The sequence below is a fragment of the Netta rufina genome (assembly GCF_964035555.1).
Source record: "Netta rufina genome assembly, chromosome: 2".
Lineage (NCBI taxonomy): Eukaryota > Metazoa > Chordata > Aves > Anseriformes > Anatidae > Netta > Netta rufina.
In genome coordinates, this window is record NC_140124.1 from 62,238,570 (window position 1) to 62,261,623 (window position 23,054).

The 23,054-nt window shown below is 43.6% G+C and overlaps 1 protein-coding gene across 1 annotated transcript in view; it reads right to left on the minus strand.

Annotated features, from left to right (window-relative positions):
- The window catches only part of TBX20 (T-box transcription factor 20), a gene marked incomplete at both ends in the record, with an annotated part of 32,831 nt that extends 10,002 nt beyond the window's left edge, over positions 1–22,829 (minus strand). The window contains 6 exons of the mRNA XM_084281472.1: positions 5,914–5,990; positions 9,325–9,483; positions 14,501–14,609; positions 19,730–19,894; positions 21,129–21,363; positions 22,703–22,829. Coding sequence (XP_084137598.1) covers positions 5,914–5,990; positions 9,325–9,483; positions 14,501–14,609; positions 19,730–19,894; positions 21,129–21,363; positions 22,703–22,829 — 872 coding nt within the window. The remainder of the gene's footprint in view (positions 1–5,913; positions 5,991–9,324; positions 9,484–14,500; positions 14,610–19,729; positions 19,895–21,128; positions 21,364–22,702) is intronic.
- Positions 22,830–23,054: the final 225 nt, after the last annotated feature.

Below are 23,054 nucleotides of genomic sequence, written 5' to 3' on the forward strand. Positions count from 1 at the left end.
CCTTCATGTTTCTGTAGCTTATAGCTATTATTTTACACATGCACAAACATAAAGACGCAGATTAATTTGGTGCATATAGTTATTCTACTGGTAAACTAATATTGTTGACTGACCCTAGGAACCTAATACCTAATTGAGCTCTGAAAGGGTACAGACCCAATCCTCCACCAGAACAAAGTAGCACCGTTCCACTGCTTTGGTTAGAGCTGAACCAATTCCAGCCACATAAGAATCAGGGCCCATCAAACTACGTTGGCTCACATGAGCTGAAGGTTAATTTGGCTCAAAATGTAATAGAGCCACCAAACGCTTTTGCAAAACTATTGAACAAGTATTGGATCAATGCAATGTCCCAAGAATACGTACAATCTTAAGAAAAAAGTGAAATGAGAATTAATTTATGAAACACCTAGCTTTAGGTGACTGAGGGAGAAAGGATGAGTACATCTCCAAAGTGGTGTTTGCTAGTACCCTCATAATAAACATCCGGCTACCAATGGCAATTTTGGAAGGGCTATAATATGGAGATGACGTAGCCTGACTGAAGCCACGACAAGGTAAAAGTGATGTCTGAAGGAGGAGTATGATATTAAATATATCCACCCCACTTCTTTCAACTGTAAATAGCAATAAGGAGAACAGGTATCTTTATACATGGAATGAGGACAAAAAGGTAAGAGGGAGAAACTAACTTTAATGTATATTAAATGTATATGTAATTAAAGCTTTTTCTCCGCATCTTCCCCCCCCCCCCCAAAAAAAAAAAAAAAAATTTATATATATGTATATCGAGACAGAGAGAGAGAGAGAGAGAGAGAGAGAGAGAGAGGCACACTTAACTCCAAATACAGTCCTACAAAGATCTATTTCACCCAGTGAATGCCACCAGTTATTTGCAAATGTCAGGCAGAGGATGAGAGACGAGGACCGAGGAGCACTGTGCCACAGGAGTCTGGGTAAAGTCCCTGGAAAATTTCCCCTGTGGTGGAAACCATGGGTCTGGTCTGACATCATCCTGTCCCCTTAGCATGCACCGCACCCACATGTTAGGTGAGTGGAAAACACTAGAAAATAAACATTTTATACTGCTTTGCACAGGTGAAGAGAGAGATAATAAAACAGACCCAAGTGTAAAAATAAGCTGAGGTATGAGCGCTTAAAATCTTGGGAACTGAAGAGGTTTCAGCTGTCATAGAAGGTTTTCTGCTGGGGAAGAGGAATAACTGCCTGGTTAACAGGAAGCACGTTTAAAAGAACCATATCTGAAGGCAATGTTTCAGGTTTCATGTATTTCAGACACCTACATGTAGGCAGGTAGTTCTTTCTAGATGTCCTAAGCCATCCAAGCCTCCTGCAAGGGTCTGAAAGGGTTGATACTAAAGCTACAGACAATCCATCCACCTCTCTGGAATAACGACTGCTTATGTAACCTCAGCACATCTGGAACAGCATGAGACACCAGGAGTTTAGGGACTGGAGTACCTGATGTCTCTCCTTAAACTCAGGGCTTAACTTCTTGCTACCTAAATGTCTGATATGATCACACATGGCTGGTCACTGACATTCACAAACCAAGAACTAACCAAACACAAAAGATCAGCTGGCAAGTTGGACTTGTTGGAGAACTATGACAAAGCCCTCCTTGACAATGGACACGGGAGTAGGTCACAGAAAGTATGCATTTCTGGCTATTGGTAGGGGACTTTCAACACCCAGAAAAGTTGTTCTGGACCAGCAGTAAGCAGTGGGAGTTGGGAGGAAGGCAGCCTCTGTGGGGTGAACAGGTAAGGGATGGGAGCAAGGGCTGCTGCTCACAGCACATCATTAAGCACATGGCTTTGACTTCTCCTCCAGCAGAGCAGTACCCATATCCAGGCATTAGCTCTATCTCATTTGCAGCCTTAGTACAATGTATCACCACATTTCAGACATGAAGCTTCTCAAGGGAAAATTCAGAATCTGATTACCACACAAATCTAACTGGGATGCAGTTCTCTTACTTCCCCCAACCCTCAGTCCTTCCTTTCTCTGCCTAAAAATCACTTGGGTGTGCAGCCGTAGTTTTCCAGTAGCTAAGATATTGCCCCTCAAAGTACGTATCTACCTCCCAGAAGCATTACTGGACTTATGCAGCTGGGTATACTCCCTTAGTTGATTTAATAGTCATGAGTCCACACCCTGAACTTGCCTATCACATGCTGGAGCAAATAGACAAGCGATTTCAGGCCATTATAATGTTCCGTCAATTCTCGTTTGATCATTATGTTATGATTCAGTAGTTTCATTGACTCACACTCTCTTAAACGATCACCTTTTTCTGTGGATTGTTTGCATATTTAACTGCTATGGTTTTATTTATTTACCTTCTTGCTTTTAAAGGCTAACTCTTTACCGCAACCCAGAAGATAAATTTTGGCTCCAGATTAAAAAAGAAAAAAAAAATATTAGGTTCTGATTTTGTATCTGTTATAGCATTGGCAGTTTTTCTTAAGCAGAAGCATAAAGACATTCCCTTAAATCTTATCCCCAGAGTGAACTGCTTGTTATAAAACCAGCATTAGTCTTTTGTTTAAAAAATAGATAAATAAATAAAAAGTTATAATTAAAAAAAAAAAAGATTCCTCACGTCCACATTACTGTGTTTGGCATCCTGTAGTCAACACCACAGTACATCAGGTTCCACAATCTGATAATTGCTGCTAACCGTTCAGTTTTTCAATCGCAACCACTACAAGAGCTTTATATATATATATAACATAGAAGTAAATACCACATAAAAAGATCAAAATCAGCCACCTATCTAAATCACAGTAGCCATAGATAAAGCCTGTCCTGTACCATAAATAGATTACCACAAGTAATGTATGGGAGGAGTTGATTGTGGAAGGAATTTCACATCCTACTGAAAATTCAATATATATCAGACTCACATTAGATTTTTGCAACAATTAAAAGCTTTGCATAGACAGCTGTGAGAACAAGCAAACTGGTGTAAGGTATTTAAATAGGAACAAAGGAAAATGTAGGGACTTTGATAGCTTTGCATTTGCTTAGCTCCTCTACTATTTCACAAACTTGACTAACTTTACACATATTATTTTAACTCCAACACATATAATGCAAACAAATTTAATCCTAAAGGCATTTGCAGCTTGAATTTCCTACATAGGGATCATAAATCTAGAATGGGAAGCCTGAAATCGTTAAAGTCGCATATTTATAAAATCATATTCAATTAGGTTAAAAAAGCGCAATTTCTGTCATCATGTCATAAAAAGATGTGTTTTTCTCTCAGATCTACTATAAAGAAAAGCTCCCTATATTGTTACAGATAGGGGCTGTTTTCAATCAGTTACAAGGAGCAATCCAATTACCGGATGGTTTAGTGCAGTAACTGACTCCAGGCTAATTTAATTTCTTTAGGTCTCTAAAGATCAATTGATCTGATTTGTTTCCCTCCCCAAAGGCTGTTTAGGAAAAAGCAGGCTTAAATACCTGGAAATGAAATACAAAGCTCAGTACACTTTCACACTACTTAGGTCATTCTGAAAAGCTGGAACTTGCGATAAATGAGTGCTCTTTTGGCCCTAACATCAGAGGATGCTTTACAGGAGACCATTAAGATCACCACAGAACATTGCAGATTATGCATGCACATACTGTAAGCCAGCTCAGGAAGCACTGCATGGTGTATATATTCACAGCTTCTAGATAAATACTCATGTTTCATGAGCTGGGCAACCATGCAACTCCACTGCATAGTCTTTTCTCCAGCAAATATGTTTTTTAACCAGTCATCTTATTGAATTTACTAAGCTTACAGCTCGACCAAGTGAAGTCACACTGTACTAGTCAATGTAGCCCCTACATCTTGTAATGCACACCTCCACAGAAGTTAAGACTGGAAACTCCTCCTGTTGTCAAACCTCACTTTACTATTTCTTTTGCTTTGCATCAGATTTAAGCAATTTTGCTCATGCTAAGATGAAAGCTATGGAAACAGCATGCACTTGGAAAATGATTTATGTGCCTGAATATTTTAATGATGGAAATTAATAAAACTTTTGGTACGCTTGGACCATATCTGATAATTTAGGAGATTCTCAATCACTCGCTTTTGTTTGTCACATTTCTACTGCCTTACTACTTAATGTACTGTGCAGCAGTTTGTGTTTCTTAAACACCATTGTCCCATAATAAGAGCTAAATGTCACCATTTAAGTCAAAATAAGACCTCATCCAAACATGGACTCTCAAATCCAGAGTTTTGATGGGACTTCAATACTTTCCCATATTCTGTTTCTTGTATTTATTGTAGGTGTCACATTTGGATACCTTATCTTTCATGGCAACATTCAAGCCTGGGTTGGCTGCCTGTCTCAGGCTCTATTCTTATCAATAAACAAAAGGGCACTGTGGTTTCTGCTCAGTATTTCTGACTTCGTGCCATGTGCTGTTATAATAAGATGTCCTCTGGAAAAATTCCCTTCGTATCCAGCACCACGATAGTCGGTTCATCAGCACAGAGCTAACTCAGTTTTTCTCTCAGCTTATCTATTCAGACTCTCTCAAAGCTGTGTCATTAGATGTTGCCTGTCTGTTAAACAAGGAAACTGAAATGTGAAAATTGAGGTCTGTGCTCTTTCTAAAGGTCCTTTCTTGACTATTTACTGCATACAAACCTGAGCTTTGGACATTGTCTACCATAGTGTTCTATCCAGATACCAAACTAGCTATTTTAATTAAATCTACTTTGGTTTTCGCAATTTTCAACTAAGACCTTCACCTAAGAAGCAGTTTTTAACAGTTTTGCAAGAATGCACTGTAGTCCACAAGATTTCTTTCTCTAAATTACCAGTCTTTCACCCAGCTACTTAACAGATCACTAATGAGCCAGTCACTAGTGGAGTATAATATATACCACCATTTCCCAGCCATAGATCTGCTGGTATTGACATACAGCAGTGCTGTAAGGAGTTTTTTCTAGATATACACTCACTGAAGTCATATTCAATTTGTCCCCTATATGCACCCATGAAAGATGAATCACAGCTACATCTGTATATCTCCACATAGGAGCTTGGAGGGTTTTGGCCTCTCCAAATTTTCTTTCATGATCATATACTCATAGGAAAAATTGGATGTGCTATATGCATCTCCATCAAGTTCTCTTCCAGCGTAAAGAACACAGGCTGCTTAATTTGCTTCATTTGCCAAACCATTTGACACGATATCATAGAAATGTGATATGCTGGAGGGCGACCAAGAGATCGAAGTTTATTTCCGACTCAGCTGTGGGTTAATGCTTCTGTCCCTGTGGCAGCAGTTGCTTATAATGAGCTGTACACACAAAACTCTGTAGATAAAGCTTTCCCCTGATGAAGCCTGCGGTACAATTTTAGAGAAACAAAAATGGCATCTTTGTCGTCAGAGTGGGAGTTATGGGATTTGTCCTGATGGCAATAATTGCTGACTTCAGCGTCTGGGACTGCTGAAGTGTATTTTGGGAAGCTCTCCTCTCTCTTTTCCACTGTGTGGAGCAGTGGGGAGCTATAAAGATGTTTTTCACAGGACCACTGCCCTTGTTTCCTGGTGACCCAATTCACAGCCCTCAATAGGATTACATGGCATGATAAGAAAAAAGCTTTTCATTCTGAAGTTGTAAAACTGACCCTCTTCAAGAAGCCCCATCAGGAAGATGAATATATTGGCCCCAACTGGAACAGATGTCAAAACTCAAAACAGCTCTTTCTTCATAAAGTTTATAAGTATTTTTAAAGGAGGTAGAGGAGGCTTACTACATGCAACAAGATAACTTTAAAACGTACAGCTTCTCAGGAGTTGAAAGCATGCTTTTCCTACAAACTCTCTTTATCTTATCTGAATGGAAAGTAAACAGAAAGTCCCCATTACCTCTCGATATCAGTGAGTCTGGAAGAGTCCCGGAATCCTTTGGCAAAAGGGTTGCTGTCAATTTTCAACTTGGTTATCTGGAAACCCAGAAAAGAGCAACACAACATGAATATAGTGTTTAGGTACAGCAGCGTACAAAGCGTTAACCTATCCATTCTCCTGATTTCTCTGCTAATTGTATCCATGCTCCTTGCGTGTGTGAGCTGTTCTTAAGATGCTGCAAAGCAGGGGAGGCAAAGCAGGGTGTGGTATACACATGGCAATGGACGGACTGAAGGGCAAGGTGGGCTCAGCCTTCTGTTACCCAGAACAGGAGGAACCCACTCATGTGAGACATTATTGCTTCCAAACAGTGTAACAGCATGAGTCAGGTAGTCTTTTAGAGGTGCAAAGCACAGCACCCTGCTAACATCTGAGCTGCACACCAGCTAACGGAAGCTCAAACCACGGGTTCTTGCTGCAAACTTGAGGATGCTGCTTCCATTACACCACACCTTCTTTTTTTTTAACCCCTCCTTAAAACTGTGATGCAAATGCTCTCAGCCAGACCTACTAGCCATCACACAGATGCTGGTTAACTGTGGGTTTTTTTTTGATTGGAAAAATGCCAAAGAAGGGAAAGAGGGGGAAAAAAGTGGGGAGAACTCAGATTTAAACTGACAGAACCTGGGTTAAATGAGTAACCCCATTAAAACCATCACGATCCATGAAAACCAGATCTCTTGTAACCAAAACTCTCCTCCTATCTTCAAATGCTGCTCAGCAGCTGTGCCCAGCCTTCTCTTAGTGCCAGAGTAACTCACAGATCAGGGGAGCCTCTGCCCCACAGCATCAGGGCTCCCCTCAGCTTTGCAGTGAAACTTCTCTGGAAGGGATGGTGGTTTCCACTCTGCTTCTTGGGAGCAGGAAAACACATCCTTGCCCTTGTAAAATTTTCTAGCTGTCCAACCAAATGAGGTTTGGTCAATATCACTTGAGACTTCAAAACAATATTCAGATTTGCCAACCATGCTTCTACCAGGAATTAAAATTAAACTGTAAGTACGAGTTAGAAGGAAAATACAAGGTCTGTCCTGCAAGGCTATGAACTCCGCCAACTCCAGCTGAAACCCCTGGAAAACATTGCCTACTGAGCACTGATTTCAGCCTTGCTTTCCTCAAAAAAAAGCCTGTATCACAGGGGCCACAACCTCATTTTTAACAGCTGGCTTACCAGACTCAGAAAGAAAAGCGATCTTTTCCAAATCCTCAGACAATCAAATGCTGTCACCAAGCAAAGTTATTTCAAAAATCGGTGGCTCTTGCTCCGAGGCACTGTGCAAGAGGCACTATAGCTCATCAGTTGTTAGTGTGGGCTGGTCAAACTGCACAGGACCTTAGCATTGGCTGAGGATTTGAGGCCATCTCACCATGCAAACACACATAGTGACAACTCTTCCTGAATTCTGCCCTTGTCACAGGATCCTGCAACATCTCAGCAAGCCAGCTATGGTCTCCTCTGCTTCCTGAGACACCTGTTTCCTGGACTGGTGATGATGTGAAGAGCAGCGGGTTAGTGCCTCACGTACAGGGAATATTTTTGTGGCAGCGCTTGAAAGCTACCTTGCAAAAAGGCAAGCTCTAACTAGTTCCATTGACTTAGATCACCAACACACAGAGCCAAGTGTACCGCAGAATCATAAGGATTTCTATTCATCTCTTGAGTGTATTTTCACCAATCAAACTTACATTTTCCTAATATTAAAGATTTGGTATGACATCACAACAGAAACTTTTTGTATCCACCAAAGCCAGATGAGACTCACAATCATTTATGGCCATATTTTTCCTGAGAGACTGTCTCACAAACAATCAGAGAACATCTGCTAGAAAGCATTTTAAAATGAAATCTGACCTACAATTCAACTCTGTGGCAGTGGTTTGACTGTTTAAATAAATGCATGCCCTTTAAATCTTAAATTATGAGATAGTTTGTTGAAAGTGTAATGTATTTAGCTTTTATCTAATAACCTCCAGAAATGTAATCAACCCCTCCTTAAAACAGTTCTGAAAGAAATGGCAAAAATGAAAAAAGGCTCCATTTTCATTAGTCATAAATAAAATGACAGCATCAACCTCTAGGGGTTCCGGAGATGTTCCATTGAGAAATTTTCCAGGACTCATTGCATGTGCTTTGGGAAGCTTAGTTTGGAAACATCTCTGATGTAAATATCATCAGTAAACATAAATCCATCCTACAGAAATAAATGTCAGGTTTAGCTGGGTTTGTGTCTCTTACTGTTCTAGTTTCTACAGAAAATTAAATGGAAAAAAAAAAATAACCATATGTCCAAGGTTTTTGTTCTTGTGATTGCCATGTGCTGAATGCATTTTCTGCAACATTCAGATACAAACCCGTGCCTACAATCTAGAAGTCCTGATGCTGAAGCCTTAAAACTAGATGTGGTGTCTGTTGCAAGAATCAGCTTAACACTATTACTGCTATATTCCCAGCTTATCTGGCCCCTTATGCCATGGTTTTATTTTGCTTGTAACATTTAGAAATTAAATGGTTTTGCTTCATATTAAGAAATGCAGGCTTCTTTAAATAAACCAGCAGGTTCTTTAACTCTGTGATGCTGTCCCCCCACACCTTTGGACAGTGCTTTTTACATTTTTCTTAACTTGGAGGAATTAGAAAGGGTTGTCTGTTTTGAAGTGCAATAGACATTAATCCCTTTAAACACATTCCGAATCATCCTGAAGCCAACAACATATTTCTACTGACTTAAATATTAAAGCTCTATCCACTGTTGAGCAAAGCCTCTGCTTTCTGATTGTTTATATACTTCCTAAAATTACTCATTAGCAATCCATTGTTTTGATCTCCTCCATTTTGTATATATTATTCACTGGCATGCAAATTGAAATTCAAACATCTGGATGTAATCTGGGCAGCGTCTGAAAAGCGTATCTCTGAGTGATTTCCCTTACATTTGAGCCTTACAGCTTAATCAGTCAACTTCTCAAACCCATGAAATCATCATGTGCAAACCAGAATATCACTTAGCTCATAGCTCATGGCGTAAAAGATCACTGCAAATAAGAACATTTCCTTAATGAACTATAATTAGAAAAGGGCTAAATGATAATATGTAAACTGCCTTGTACAGAAAGAAGGGAAGACAAATGAAAGCCTCTTTCATGTTGTCTTTACTCACATGAATAATCCTTATGTCCCTTTGAAGTTAGCAGAAGTACTCATATACATAAGAATTACTCCTGAAGATGAATTAGGTTGAACAAAACCACTACATACATTAGAGTGGAAAGGTAAGTTATACCAGAAACTTCCCCTAAGACTGGGGAAAAGGGGAATTTTTAGCAGCATGGGATTTAGTTCAATCTTTGGAAATTAACAACTGTACTCACCAATTGATTCTGGTAGGCAGTGACAGCTGTAAAAACTGTCTCTGGAAAAATAAATGTCCTGAACTCTTCAGATTTCAGATTTAGCAAAGAAGCCGTGTGATCTTTCTTCTTAATGATGTGGACCCTTGGCTGGTACTTGTGCATGGAGTTTAAAATGATCTGCAAGAAAAAGTTACAAGGCACTGTTCTGAGAGGAAGATTAACAGTACCCTTGAAGACTATAAAACAACAGGTTAAAAAATATCAAAAACAACACTGCAGGGGAGACATCTGTAATCTAACTGGTCAGGGGCTGATCTTGGTGATGAGCAAGCTCTCCACATACTCTGGGTAGCTCTTCACTTCAGAGGATGAAGCTGTAGCCAGAGCCAGTCCAAGAGCTGGATTTCTTTCTCTCCTATGCTACTGGTGAGCACCTACCCATTCCTACAGGTTAGGTGCTACCTACCTGATGTTACTGCCTGCATGTAAACCAGTTTGCAGGTGTCACCTGCAAGGGTAAATATTTTACTCTTGAAAATGCACAACCAGGAATTGACATTTGCAAATTGTGCACATGAAAAAAAAAAAGAAAAAAAAAAAAAAAGAGAGAGAGAGAGAGAGAGAAAGAAAACCGAATAATAACAACAAAATATAAACTTATATCATCACCACCAGCACAAACTGGTTGACCAAAAATGAAACTTCCCAAATCTTTTTATTGTGGCAAACATTTAAAGCAACTGACTTGATAGATGCTCTTCACCGCAAACTACCAAAAATGAAAGCAAAGAGAAAAAAATGGTACAGAATTCCCAAATGACCAAGTTTTTTCCATTTTTTCTCATTAATTATTGTTCACGAGCCCCAAAAATAACTCTAAACCTAACATACCAACTAGCCAATTCCAATGATCACTGGCGTCAAAGAGCGATTCCCACTTGCTTCAATTACCACTGGATGGAGGCCTTTTTGGCTGCCTCTAACCACAGCATTACAATATAAGAATTAAATACAGAGCTCGGCTTGCACCAGTCCTTGTTTTGGATATAATCACAGTCACAAGACTAAATTGGCAATGGTGTGGGTGGTTCTATTTTACAGGGGCCATAACGACACTGCAGCCAGCTCTGTACATCTGGAATAACTAATGTGCATTCCTCAGGAAGCGTTAACTTCAGCTGAAACACAGCAGAAGTGGGACAGTATTTCATGCTAACTCAGTAAACAGGGAAGGTTGCATGCCTTTGCTTTTCCTTCAGGGCCAAATATTGCTATGACTTGCACTGTGACTCTGGGGGTTGCACACAGTGAGAGGAAAGTCATTGCAGCATCCATTCTCCTGAAAGTGTTGTATGTCAGCCTCTGCCAGCCCAAGTCCTTTCTCAGGTCACTCCACCATTGTATATATGCACACACAATGATCATCAACCTTGCTGCTAATATCTCCGGCACATTTCTGTCTCTCTGTAAAATTTTGCCTTACCAGCTGGGCCATTGGACAGCTCTAAGCAGCTGGAAAAGATATTAGAAAGGTGGTGAGATTACTGAGGGGCTGGCCCACAGACCTTGGCGCTTCCCATGGCCTCTGGTGGCCACTACATCCACGCTCTGGCATGACATCTGAGCAGCAGCTGAACGGAAGGAGGAACGGGCTGTGACACAGCAGCTCCCACACGTGCCCCTTCCTCTCACTGCTCTGTGAACGCAAACTGTGATAAAGAAACCTCATTTGTCAGACAACACCATGTAATCCTTTATGAAAGGTTTCCGAAACCCAAAGCAGACACAGGTGATGTCCTCTGCTACTATCTTCTACCCGACAGGTTCCCACCAGCGGCAGGTGGGGATAGTCAGGTACCAAATAGTCAAATACAGCCCGTAGGTCACAGGAGACCGACGGCCAAGGTTAAGGGACCTGTTTCCTTCTCACTGGGGTCTCTGCGTGCAGTGCTCCTTCTGCCTCCTGCACACGCTGCCAATGCCGCAGCACCCACTGACATTAAATTCAGCAGGATACTGCACAGATACTCCTTAATGCATCTCTGTGTGTCAGGGCCACCAAAACAGCCTGCAGGAGTTGGATGCCTCAGGTGTACCTCTCAGAGTAGCCCCCAAGGGTGGTCTCATCATCCAAGCAGCTCCCCACCAGCGAGGCGTAGCTATCAGAAAGTCTCAGATGCTGTCTCAGGGATGCTTGCGCTGCCATTCCCATAGGGAAGCATCAGGTGTGCACCGACTTAGGGCAGCTCCCCAGCATGTGCTTACTGGACATGCAGCGTGATCACAGGCCCCCAGCCCTCCCATCTGCCTCTGTGCTGACAACCCCAGGCAGGGGAGGATGACCGGGATCCGTCGGTACAGGATCCGGCTCGCAGCAAGGTCGGGCGGGTTTTGTAGGCAGCTGGCTCCCACTGACAGTCACCAGAGGCAATCTGGATGCCAGCTGCAAAATCCCCGAGGTGGCTTTGAATTCAGGAACTGTGCTGGGAATGCAGCTTCCACATTCACTGAGGAAGAGAGTTACCGGGCAAAGTTTGCCTTTTAAAAGCGTGTGGGTTCCCAACTTCTGCCAGGCTAACTTTAAGAAAAAACTGGGTGTAACTGCCGGTGGCTATTCTGAAACCCTGGCTTTCACAGTTGGCCATGTTCACACCTCTGTGTTTGCTTTTGCAGACATCAATCTGTTTGAGTTTTGCTATCATAAATGCCAGAAGAGCAATTATGATAATGTATACACTCATGATTCACCTCGCCATAAACCAGAAATAATGCCACCACAGCTGAGTGCAACCGAAAGTCCTAGAAAAAAACAGCCTGTGTGAAAAACCTCACCAGAAATCTGAAATATATCAAGCTCGTAAGTGTACCACAACCAGAAGAATAGGAATTACTCGCTCATCTGCAAAAATCCAGAGGCAGAAGCCATTTCCTTTCTCTGGAAAGGATATCTGCAAGTGTTTCCATGGAGCAAGCTGTATGTCATGAGCACAAAGATAAGACTTCTGCCTAATGCCTGGGGAGAAAATGTACATAGCTATGGGGTTATGCATGCTGCTGAAGATACACGAGCAGAGATGCTTGCCAACGCCAAAAGTCTCAGAATAATGGAAAACAAACAAATGCTAAGGCAAACAAATGCCTCTCTTTTCTTCAGATTCCTTTTCAGGAAATGAACTCTACAAATAAAACACCACAATTACCTTAACAACCCAAAACGTCTACTGGAGGATGGAGAAAGCAAGCCACTAGAACAAACTGGAATGAGTCTGGTTCCAACTTCAGTACCCATAACTAGTATTTAAAGATGGCTTTTAGGTCATTAAAACTTCCTCAGGAAGCAACACGCCTTATCAAACATAATTAACATTTTAGCAGGTCCATTAGAAAGATCTCATCAGCAAAGAAGGGCTCTTTCAAACAGAAGGGAGAGGTTTCAGGAGACATTTCCATTCCCCCCTTCTCTCTGGAGCTCAGAAGCCCTGGTGGCCATACCGCTGCAAGCTCTCTTTAAAGGCTTCAGAGAAGGAATTTGCTCCTTCATTCTATACAGCACCCAGTGGTGATATTCACACAGTTACACTAAGGCAGCACATAAAACCTGACACTCTCATTCAGAACACAAAACACCGCAAATCACTAAAAAAGGAGTGTTCTGCAATGGTGTAACATCTGTCACACAAATCTCAACACAGTATCAAGTCTTCGGGGCTTACTCTTAACTGAACATGCAAAACTTTCCGTCGACTTCAGCCATCCAAAGCCTCCGTGTAAAGAATGTGTTCCACCTCCGCCACTTCTTGGAAAGTTAACCGAGGGGCCCGCATCTCGTCCGTGTTCTCCCACTGCCTGCATGTGAAACACTCACATCTTGCTCTGTCACATGTCCCTGTTCCCGACAGCTTCTCAGACCAACTTCTTTTTTATGTTCATCTGGGCTTCTGGGAACTGCACCGCTCCTAACTAGTGTGCAATATACTGCTGCAAGCCCTTTATTAGAGGCACACATGGCCCCTGTTATGATGAAAAATGCTCCTTTTTAAATGCGCACGTATACTGCTCTATCATCACTCGGTGATAGAGCCCACAAATCTTCAGCTTTGCCCTTCTACAGATTATGAAATAAGAGAGAGGGAAAAAAAAAAAAAAAAAAAAAAAAAAAAAAAAAGACAGCCTTTGCTAGTCAGGAAGGGAGCAGTTGTGGGAACTGGATTCAAGAAAAATGTATCCATAGACAGACCTTTACAAAAGAACAGCAGATAGACATCTAGTTTGAGCTGGCTTTCTCTCTTTCTCCTTTTTTTCCTCTTTCTTTTCTTCCTTTTTCTTCTTCTCTCTCTTTCTTCCCCTCTTTTTTACTAACTGTTTATTTCTAGAAGGTATTTTAAATGAAAACGGCTATGGTTCAATTTTTAGGTCTTGAAATGAGCAAAAATTCTCTCTCAGATGAGAAGCCTTTGCACCAAACCCAGCTTAGGCAAACAGCCACTGCCTCAAACAGCCAGAAAAAACAATAAGCAGCCCGCTACAGGAGGGCGTGCTGACACCGCATATGCCATAATTACTCTGCTTTACAGGTTAGTTACCCCCCTGCCACGCTTCAGAGCTCAAAATGAGCCTTCCCTTCATGACACCTCATTTACCGACCCTGCAGTTACGCTCTTTCTTTTTAACTCTCCCGTCCTCAGCCTGCAAGCCCGTTTACCAGCCTCCAGCCCCGGGGCTTGTGACACCAGCTTGGTACCAGTGAGAGCTAGGACCAGTTTCCTGCAGGGGCCCAAGCCCACCCTGTGGCACTTTGACTTCCTGACATCCCTCTGTCATTTCACGGGCTGCTGAGGCACATTTTTTATCGTACCATAGCCCTTGTTGTGGTGTCCCATTAGTCTTTTCTGCTGACTCCATGCCCACACTGCGTTGAGTCTGGAAGTCAAAGAGCCCAGCCCTAATAGGTGGCCTGCAATGAGAGGGAGCTTCCAAGCACACAGGGAAAAGCATGTGAGCCTGCTAGCCAGCATGTGTGGCAAAGCATGCTGCCAAGTCACAGCAAAGTGAAGGCAGAAGCACAGCACAAAGCTCACCCCCCTCCCTCCGCTCTCTCCCTTTGATGCTCAACTCCACCCGCAGCCTTTCCCTGCTGGATGTGACAGTAGATTGCAGCTTCTCTTGACCCTTTCCCACCAGAAGTGTTACTCACGTGGCCGTGCTGATCCAGCTCGTTGTTCGTGAGCTTCACTTTTTCAAACGACACCATCTGCTTCAGCAATTGCTCGCCCGTGAATGGGGAGTCTGGGTGCACGTACAGCCTGAAGGACACAGGGAAAAGGCCGGCACATCAAAACCTCTCCCCATGGTTGGAGGGCAGGCACCACCTCCACACGAAGCAGCAAAGCCCGTATGATTTTGCTCTCAGGATGTGCAATGGTTTCACAGCAGTGGATTTCCTGAGAGTTCTGGATAATATAGTTCTGCTAGTCGAACAAGAAACATGCCATCTCCCCAAATGAATGAACGCCTGAAATATGGCCATTAATGAAAGACAGTAAAGCAGATGACTTGACTTGTTTAATTCACTGGAACATAATGAAGAATTCTGTGTCCAAGTGCTAGATTGCTCTCTAACCATAGCTATTATTTTATCTAGTTATCTAAAATGGAGACATTAACTAACATTCACTGTTGTGTCTTTTCCCAAATGAAAAATTGATCATGTCCTTCCCTACAGCTGTACTAACAAGCACTTAAAATAACAATGACTACAGCTCCAAGAGAAAAAACATGGTGTCATTAGAGAGATAATGGGGGAATGCAGATAAAAATGCATTTTTCTTTATATGTAACATTAAGCCGTGATAATGATTTTAACCTGCACTCGATCACACGTTGGCTGTGGTGACGTGTGTTTATAAGAGGTGGAAGGCTGCAGTCCAGCACAGTGGTCTGACATGAAAAAATTAATTGCAGCTCCGTAATTAGCAACCCACAACCTGGGAAATTAAGCAGAAGAAAAGGAAGCTTGGAAGACATGTAGATAGAATGATATATACATTATGACTAGACTAATTACAAAGTACTGGGATATTTAAGAACAATGTTTTTATAGGAATAATGTATTGCTGAAAATTATACAACTCAAACGTGCTTTCAAGATAGTGAATTAAGTGCTGAAGTAGAGTTCCAGCTTAGAGCGAACTAGACTCATTCTGCTTCTGTCGGTGTGCATTACCATCCATTGAGAGCCTGGCTCCCTCTCTCCGGGTGATGTATTTGGCCACACCGAGAGATTTCTTCCATCAGGCAGTGGGGCAGTGCTGAGACGCCGGGTTAGAGAGAGAATTTATTTGTTTTGTTTTGTTTGAAGTATGTTTTTGGTTAGGCAAAAGGAGAATGGAAAAACTGCTAGATGATGAGGCGTAACTGTCTGATAGACCACACGGGTCCCTAATCGAGGCACGGCCCAGCTAAAGTCCCCCAGGAGCACAGCTCTGTTGCTCAAAGAGGGAAGAGATTTGATCTTGGGCTCTTCCTTTCTGCCAGCAGAATCCCCAAGGCACAGTCCTGCTAATGAAACTGAAGTTTTACCAGCACAGCTCGCTTCAGATGGGCAGGATGTTTTCCTTCTATTGATACAAAGCGCAGCTTTGGATCCACAGGAGGGATGCTGTGCCAGGGATCCTAACATACAGGGAACCTCACTGCTGCTGACTCTCTCGATTATAGTGTAAGGCTCACGAAAAATTACGATGCATCCAAAAACCTAAGAGCTTTTGTGAAAATCAACCTTGCCTTCCTGTTGAAAACTGTAAAAACTTGAATTTTTAAAGCCTCAAATTACCTAAGGCAAAGAAAAAACAATCCTAGCTGTATTGCTTCCAGCCTCTGAAGCTTTTCAGCCAGCCTTGTGATATTTTTTTTTTTAATTTTTTTTTTGGAGCCTGACTCCTAATTTTGAATGTCTGGATAGCTAATACTGTTTACTGTGATCACAGAGTGTCAGGCTCAGCAAGGTTTGGCTAATTGGGACCAAAAAGCCAAACTATTTCAAATATGCGCTTGGGGAGCGAGTAAAGATCTTTGTGTGTCTAAAACTGAGCACAATTGTTTTACACCATATGCAGTTAATGCTTGGCACTGCTTTCAAACTACAAATTGCCTGGATGCTGGCAGTGAGCTAACAGGAAAGTCACTGAAAGACTGGCACCTGGATATTGGTTACATAAATGTGTTAATAGACCTTGCCTTTCTGTACCAACATGCTGCCTGCCCACTGTGAGGGGTGATGCTACCTGGCTAAGTACAACTCCCTGTGCACTTCTCCTACAGCCTGATCTCGAGCACCCTGGAGAAGAGGGTGCAAAACTGAATCTATTGCCCTCCCAAGCAGAAGAAGCAGATGAGACTGGAGCAGAGGAATAAACGTGCACATTCCAGCACCACACACGAAACAACCCCAGAAGCAAACACCAGTTCTGCTGCCTACAGCCAGCCAGATGTAAAGGGTTGCTCAATCGAATCCACAAAGGCTTTAGGAGCCATATTTGGATGTGAATTCGGTCCATGGTATTTCATGTTTCATGATATAGCCCAGGTTTGGGTACAGCTTCCCTCTTGCAAGTTTTGGAATGCTGCATCACTCTCCTCCTTTTTAGTTTAGCAGCTGGTCTGGTCCTACAAGCCCTAAAGCTGCTTAGTATATTGCTTTTAACTACCTTAATATCTCAAAGAGATAATTTTCAAAATTTAATACCTTTTAAAACTTTTCTCCTTATAGTGCTCCATAAGCATCCAAACACTGCCATTTCATTAAATAAATGATTACAAGCAGGCCAAATAAAGTGGGGAGAATAAAAAATAAAAAACACTTTGAGTGAAAGAAAGGAGGTAAAAAAGGATGAAGAGTGAGTAAAGGTACATGCTGAAACTTATTAAACTGACATTTCTTTCTTACAGTCTTAGCAATTTGGAAGAACAAACATAAAATATCACATAGGAAATCTATTTCCAGATAGCACTTTAGAAGATTTACAAAAGACTCTCTGAAAAGTATTTTTATTCGAGTGTTCATTGCAACACAAACTTGTCTGAAATGTTGACAGCAGGAAGACAGGGATAAAACCGCTTTTTGCAGTGAGTTCCCTGAAGGGCTAATCTTTCAAACAGAATCACAGAATACTTTTTAATTTCGAGAAAAGTTGTCTTGGCGTTGAAAGTTATTTGTATAATAGAAAGAGCAAAGCAGCTAACGGGTTTGATCCTGCAAAGTCTTACACCCATGCAAAACATGACTCCTGGATAATTCCACAGACACCACTGTGTCTACGTGGATGTTGGCAGCGACGTGCGTGGGGAGGAAGCACCTCGGTCCCGCCAGCCAGGCGCTAAGTACACGGAGAAGAGAGTGTGAGCAATAAACGCACGAAGGGCTCCTGACACTGGAGCAGGACCAAACCCCTTTCAAGATGCTTGAGGAGGATCAAGGCCTCCCACCTCAAAAGAGGCATTAACACTCCAGAAGCAACACCAGTATCACAAACACTGGTGCACTCTACCTCTTGACAACCTTTTCTTACTGAATAATAGAAGAGGGAGAAAGTGCATATACACCTATGTAAGTGTAATTCATACAGAGAAAAAAATAACCCCTGCCTGTGTCATGATCAATAGCCTTTTGGCTAAGCATCCTGAAAATGAAAGGGGATATACAGCAGAGATTCACATTTGCTCAGAGGGGCACTGACCCAAAAGGGACCTTACAGAGCTCCCACAGCACAGTGATAATTAATATTCAGTTCCAATAAGGTTTGACCCCAGCTCCACAGCAGCTAGTAGGGCAGTTGCTAATTATTTCAAAGGATCAATCTCTTGTCTTAAGTTCTTGTGAATATTTCTCCATCGAATTAATCTATGCCAGGCAGCATGCAGATTAGCGACCTTACTAAGCGTAACCCAAAAAAGCACTTGAACAGACAAATACTAAAGGGACAACCCTGCCCTGAAACTATTTCTGTCCTTCCCTTATTTTATCTTTTGATGCTGACTCCTCCAGAGCAGGATCCATCTATATTCTTTGGGGTTTGATCAGTGTCCATTATAATGCTTCAAATGAAGCCCTTAGACGTCAACCACATCTCAAGAAGAAGTTTTTGGCCATGAAAACAAAGCCGACATAACTCCTAGGTTGCTGTCTTTAATAACAGCTTCTATGTGTGCACTTTCTGTTTACTTCCCTGAGTCGCCTTCCAGAGATCAGCAGTCAGCAAGATTTCAGTAGAGCTGTTTCTCTGAGGAAACATGCAGGATTTGGTTCCTGCACTCATGCATAAAAATAAAAATAAACCATGCTGCCATTCCTTCTCTTACTTCTAATTTCTGTCTCCGTAATAAGCAAGATCTTAACCCCGGGCTAAGCCACCTGGAGCTGATCTGTGTGCCTGCACTGAGCCCTCCACACTCCAGAAGAGTTTCTTTGAAGCCAGAGAGGCATCCACATTTCCATATCTCCAGCTCTGACTCAGCAAAGCCGTGAGACATGTGCTTCAGTCTTACTGGGCTAGGGGACTTAAGTACGTATTGAAGTGCTGTGCTGAGCGTGATGAAGTGGGGGTCTGCGCTGAAGTGCCCTCCTGCCGTGCAGCCTGGTGCTGCAAGCCTCCGCTTCCCCACGCCAAAAGGAGTCAGTCTTTAATGACAGCAAGGAAATGATTTGGGAAATGAGTTTTCTACAACATTTTCTTCCTGTGCAGAAACAGTGTTGCTGTCTAGAAAAAGAGCTTACTTGTTGGGGTTTTTCTTTTCCCCTCCCTAAAGTCTCAGAAAATTTCATGGTTCCTCAACAAAAAAACCCTCTGTGCTGTAGAACTGATCCATACTTTGCCTGTTGTGTAAGAGATGACTAAAAGTAAGAATCAAATTATTGGTTACTAAACATTGGATACATTTTCCAAGAAATAATATAATTTTAAGCATAAACAGTGCTGCACTGTAGCATAGTATTTCTGCTTGGATTTGGATTGCTTTAAATTATATGGAGGTCAAAATGCAGCAGGGAGGGCAGAACCAAGAGACAAATCAATGTGTGTTTGTTTGGTTTTCTTTTTTCTTTTTTTTTTTTTTTTTGAGACAAACTTCATTTAAAAATACATACGTGCATAAAAGAGCCTTTAGCCAAATCCTGTATGCCTTTGAATATTCAGTATAAATCAAACCTCAAGCAGAGATGAGGCCCGATTCTGCAGCACAGAAATTAACCAGAGTTTTGCAATCAAATTTGTTGGACACAGACTCCAGTTCTCAGAGCACTGTTTAAAAGCAGCATGGAAAGAATAATAGCAGGTATTTCTTGAAAGGACAAAAAAAAAAAAAAAAAAAAAAAAAAAAAAAAAAAGGAAAGAAAAGAAAAGAAAGACCAGCTTTAAAATCTACAAACCTTGCAGGGAGTGGAGGGTCAGCTTTTCCAGCCACTAACCAGGAAGACCTGTGGTAGGCATATCTATATCTTTTATTGTCCACAGGAACTATATCCATTAGCACAATGTACTTGGCTTCAGGATCCACTCCCGAGAAAGAAACCCTGATCGTGGGAAACATTCTCCTGAAATAAAGGCAAATCACAAAATAAATACGTGGAAGGAGAATTGAAATAAGAGGGCTTCAGAAAAGCTGCTACAAATAAGAGTTCTCTATTTAAACCACCTGGAAAAAATGAAAATATCTATTGATTCTGCTTTAGCGTGATAGAAATCGCATCCTCAGTCCCTCACAGAAAGAGCAGCTTGAAATCAAAACGATTTCTTTGAAGCAAAAGGAAAAATGGTAAAAGTGGAAAAGGAAAGGATAAATGTATTTTTGCCTGTTAGTTATCAGCACACAAAGACTTCAGAAAACAGTTGCACCACAGAAAAGCTGATTTCAATTTTTTTATGAGACACATACTAGGGCTAGAGAAATCTTTCAATTAACATTCTCACCAATTTTAGATGCACCTTCTTTTAGCCAGCTCGCAGTGTTTCTGAGAGGCATTTTCAAAACAAAGCTTTCCCTTCGGCACTTAAATTTTGACGAAATTCAGATTTCTTAAAGCGTAATATTTTGCCGTAGACCAGAACTAAGGCTACACAACTTTAAACAGCTTTAAAAATCGAGCTTCAAACTGCCGATTTTATTCGTTTTCTTTTTTAAAAAATACCGTCGTAGCCGGCTAGTTAGAAAAATCCTCGGAAAGTACTTTCGGAACAAGGAACTTCGGGGCTTGCAAAACCCGACAAGCCGCCCGGCTCCTCCAGACGGCGTTTGGCTGCCGCAGCCCCAAAAAGCCTTGCTGGAGAAACCGGACGGTTTGAGCTGCCGAGAAATCCGGCTGGGGATCTTTCGCACATCTCTTGCAAACGAGAAAAGGGGGAAAGACCCGAAGGACTTTCCCCTCCACCCCGCATTTCCCGTGTCCGCACAGCGGAGTTTTTTCTCCTCTGCGCTGCTGCTGCCCGCCCCGGGCTGCGTTCCTGCAAAATCTGGGCAAACCCAAACCTCTGCCCGGGCGCCGGGAACCCTCACCAGGCTCTCAGCTCTCCCAGGAGCCGGTCTCGTCCCTGCCGAGGGGTCCGCGGCATTGCACCGCGTAAAACGCCGGGCGCAGGGTCGAGCCGACCGCTTTCACCCCCCTGATCCACCACCAAAACCGCGCTTTGGGGTGCTTCTTTCTTTTTCCTGCCCCTCTCTGCCCCCGCACTATTACTATTAAAAAAAAATAATAATAATTACTTTTTCTCAGCTTTCCCCTCCCGCGACGCCGCTTTGGGAAAGCCGCCCGGGGGCTCGCCCAGCCTTACCTCCCCGACTTGGTGATGATCATCTCGGTGCCCAGCTCGTGGAACTTGTCCCACAGCTCCTTGGTCTCCAGGCTGCAGGAGATTTTGGCCATCTCCTCGCTGGGGATGATGGGGGTGGTGGGGATGAGGGGCTCGGTGCACAGGGAGGAAGGGCTGCTGCTGAAATCCCCGTGGGGGTCCAGGCTGGACAGGTCGCTCAGAGGCTGGGCACAGGAGGATTTCTCAACGAATTGCTCTGCGGGAGTCGGGGGGGAAGAGATGGAGAGGGAGGGCGTTCAGCGGGGGATGCCGACAAGGAGCTCTTTCCCACCGAGAAGCCGTTTATGGCTCGGCTGGGTCCCCTGCGAGCCCGCACAGCCGTGCTCCTGATTAAAACTGGGGTGGTGATTTGGGGAGATGTCCCCCAGCCCCGCATCCATCCATCCACCCCCCAGAAACCATCTGGGAAGAGCCCGCCGCGGGAAGCCGGGCAGTACCGCAGGGAGCTGGGGGGGAGCCGGCTCCGCGAACGGCCGCACAAAAGTTTAATATTTTTGCCCAAATCTCCAGTTTACAGTAGCTGAGCACTGGTTTCGCTTGGGTTTCTAATTGAATAGCGCGGGGAAGTTAGTTGGGTTTTTATTTCCAAAAGTAACTGAACGAGTGCTTAAAAACAGAAAAAAAAAAGAAAAAAAAAAAAAAAAGAGAGAGAGAGAAAGAGAGAGAGAGAGAGAGAAAAGAAAAGAGCAAAAGTAGCCACGTTTAACAGGAGACCGTGCTAATATGTCAAAAAGGCAGACTATAATACGTTCGGCCTACACTGTCGCCTAGACGAAAGAAAAAAGTTTGCAATGAATCCCCAGAATATGCGAAGTCTATCGAGCGAGATGGTGAGGGGGAGCGGGCACGCAGAGATTTGCTTTTCGTAACTTCCTTCAAGCCCGAAAGTGAGCTTGGGCATTGGCGCCCTGAAAAGTTGCTGCTTTTTTTTTTTTTTTTTTGGTAGTTTTCTGCGAATTCTTGGATGCGTGCAAGGACCACAAGCCGCAGAAATTGGAGGAGGGAGGAGATGCTAACGTTTTTTTAAAGAGAAAATTGGGAAAAAAAAAATAGAAATAGGAAAACGGAATTGAAGCCGAATCGCTTACCCGAAAAGCGCGAGGAGTTATAGTAAAAATCCTCCAGGATGTTACAGCCTAAAAGTGTCTCCCCGAGCCTACACCGAGCAGCAAGTTTTTGTGCAGCAGGGCACAGAGCAGTCCCTCCTACCTGGCTTTTTAAAAGCGTGGGTTACTTGCAGGAGACGTGGGAGAGCCCTGTTTCATAGCAGCGAGGAGGACCGCGGCTACCATGGGGGTTACGGTACGAGCTGCGGGGGCTGAGGAACAACCCGCGGAGCCGGTGGGTCGCTTTTCGGGCGGAGGGAGGCTTCTGCAGGGGGGCAGCAGGGCTGGGGGTGCTGGGACAACGTCCCGGGGCTGCCGAAGCTTTGGGAAGGGGGGTCCGGGCTGCCGGCCGCGGGGAGGCGGGTCCCCCAGGCAGGATGCGGGGCTCCTCAGCCTGCTCCCCACCTGCTCCCGGCCCCGCTTGCTCACCCAGCGGCTTGATGGTGCTCTCGGCCGGCTCCTTCTCCTTGGGGCTGCCGCTCGCCATGAGGGCAGCGATGGAGAAGGCGTTGGCCCGCGAGGAGAGCTGCGGTTTGGGGGGCGCCGTGTACTCCATGGCCCGCGGTCGGCCGGGTGGCTCCGTCGGGTCGGGTCCCGTCGGGTCCCCTGGTGTCCTCTCGTCGCAGCAGCGGTGGCTCTGTGCGCCCCCGGCCCCGCTCTCCCCCGCCTTAACGCGGGGGCCGCCGAGATCCTATCGGGCAGCGGCCAATCGGCGCCGGGACACGTCAAGGGCCGCGGCCGCGGAGCTGGGGGCGGAGGAGGAGGAGGAGGAGGAGGAGGA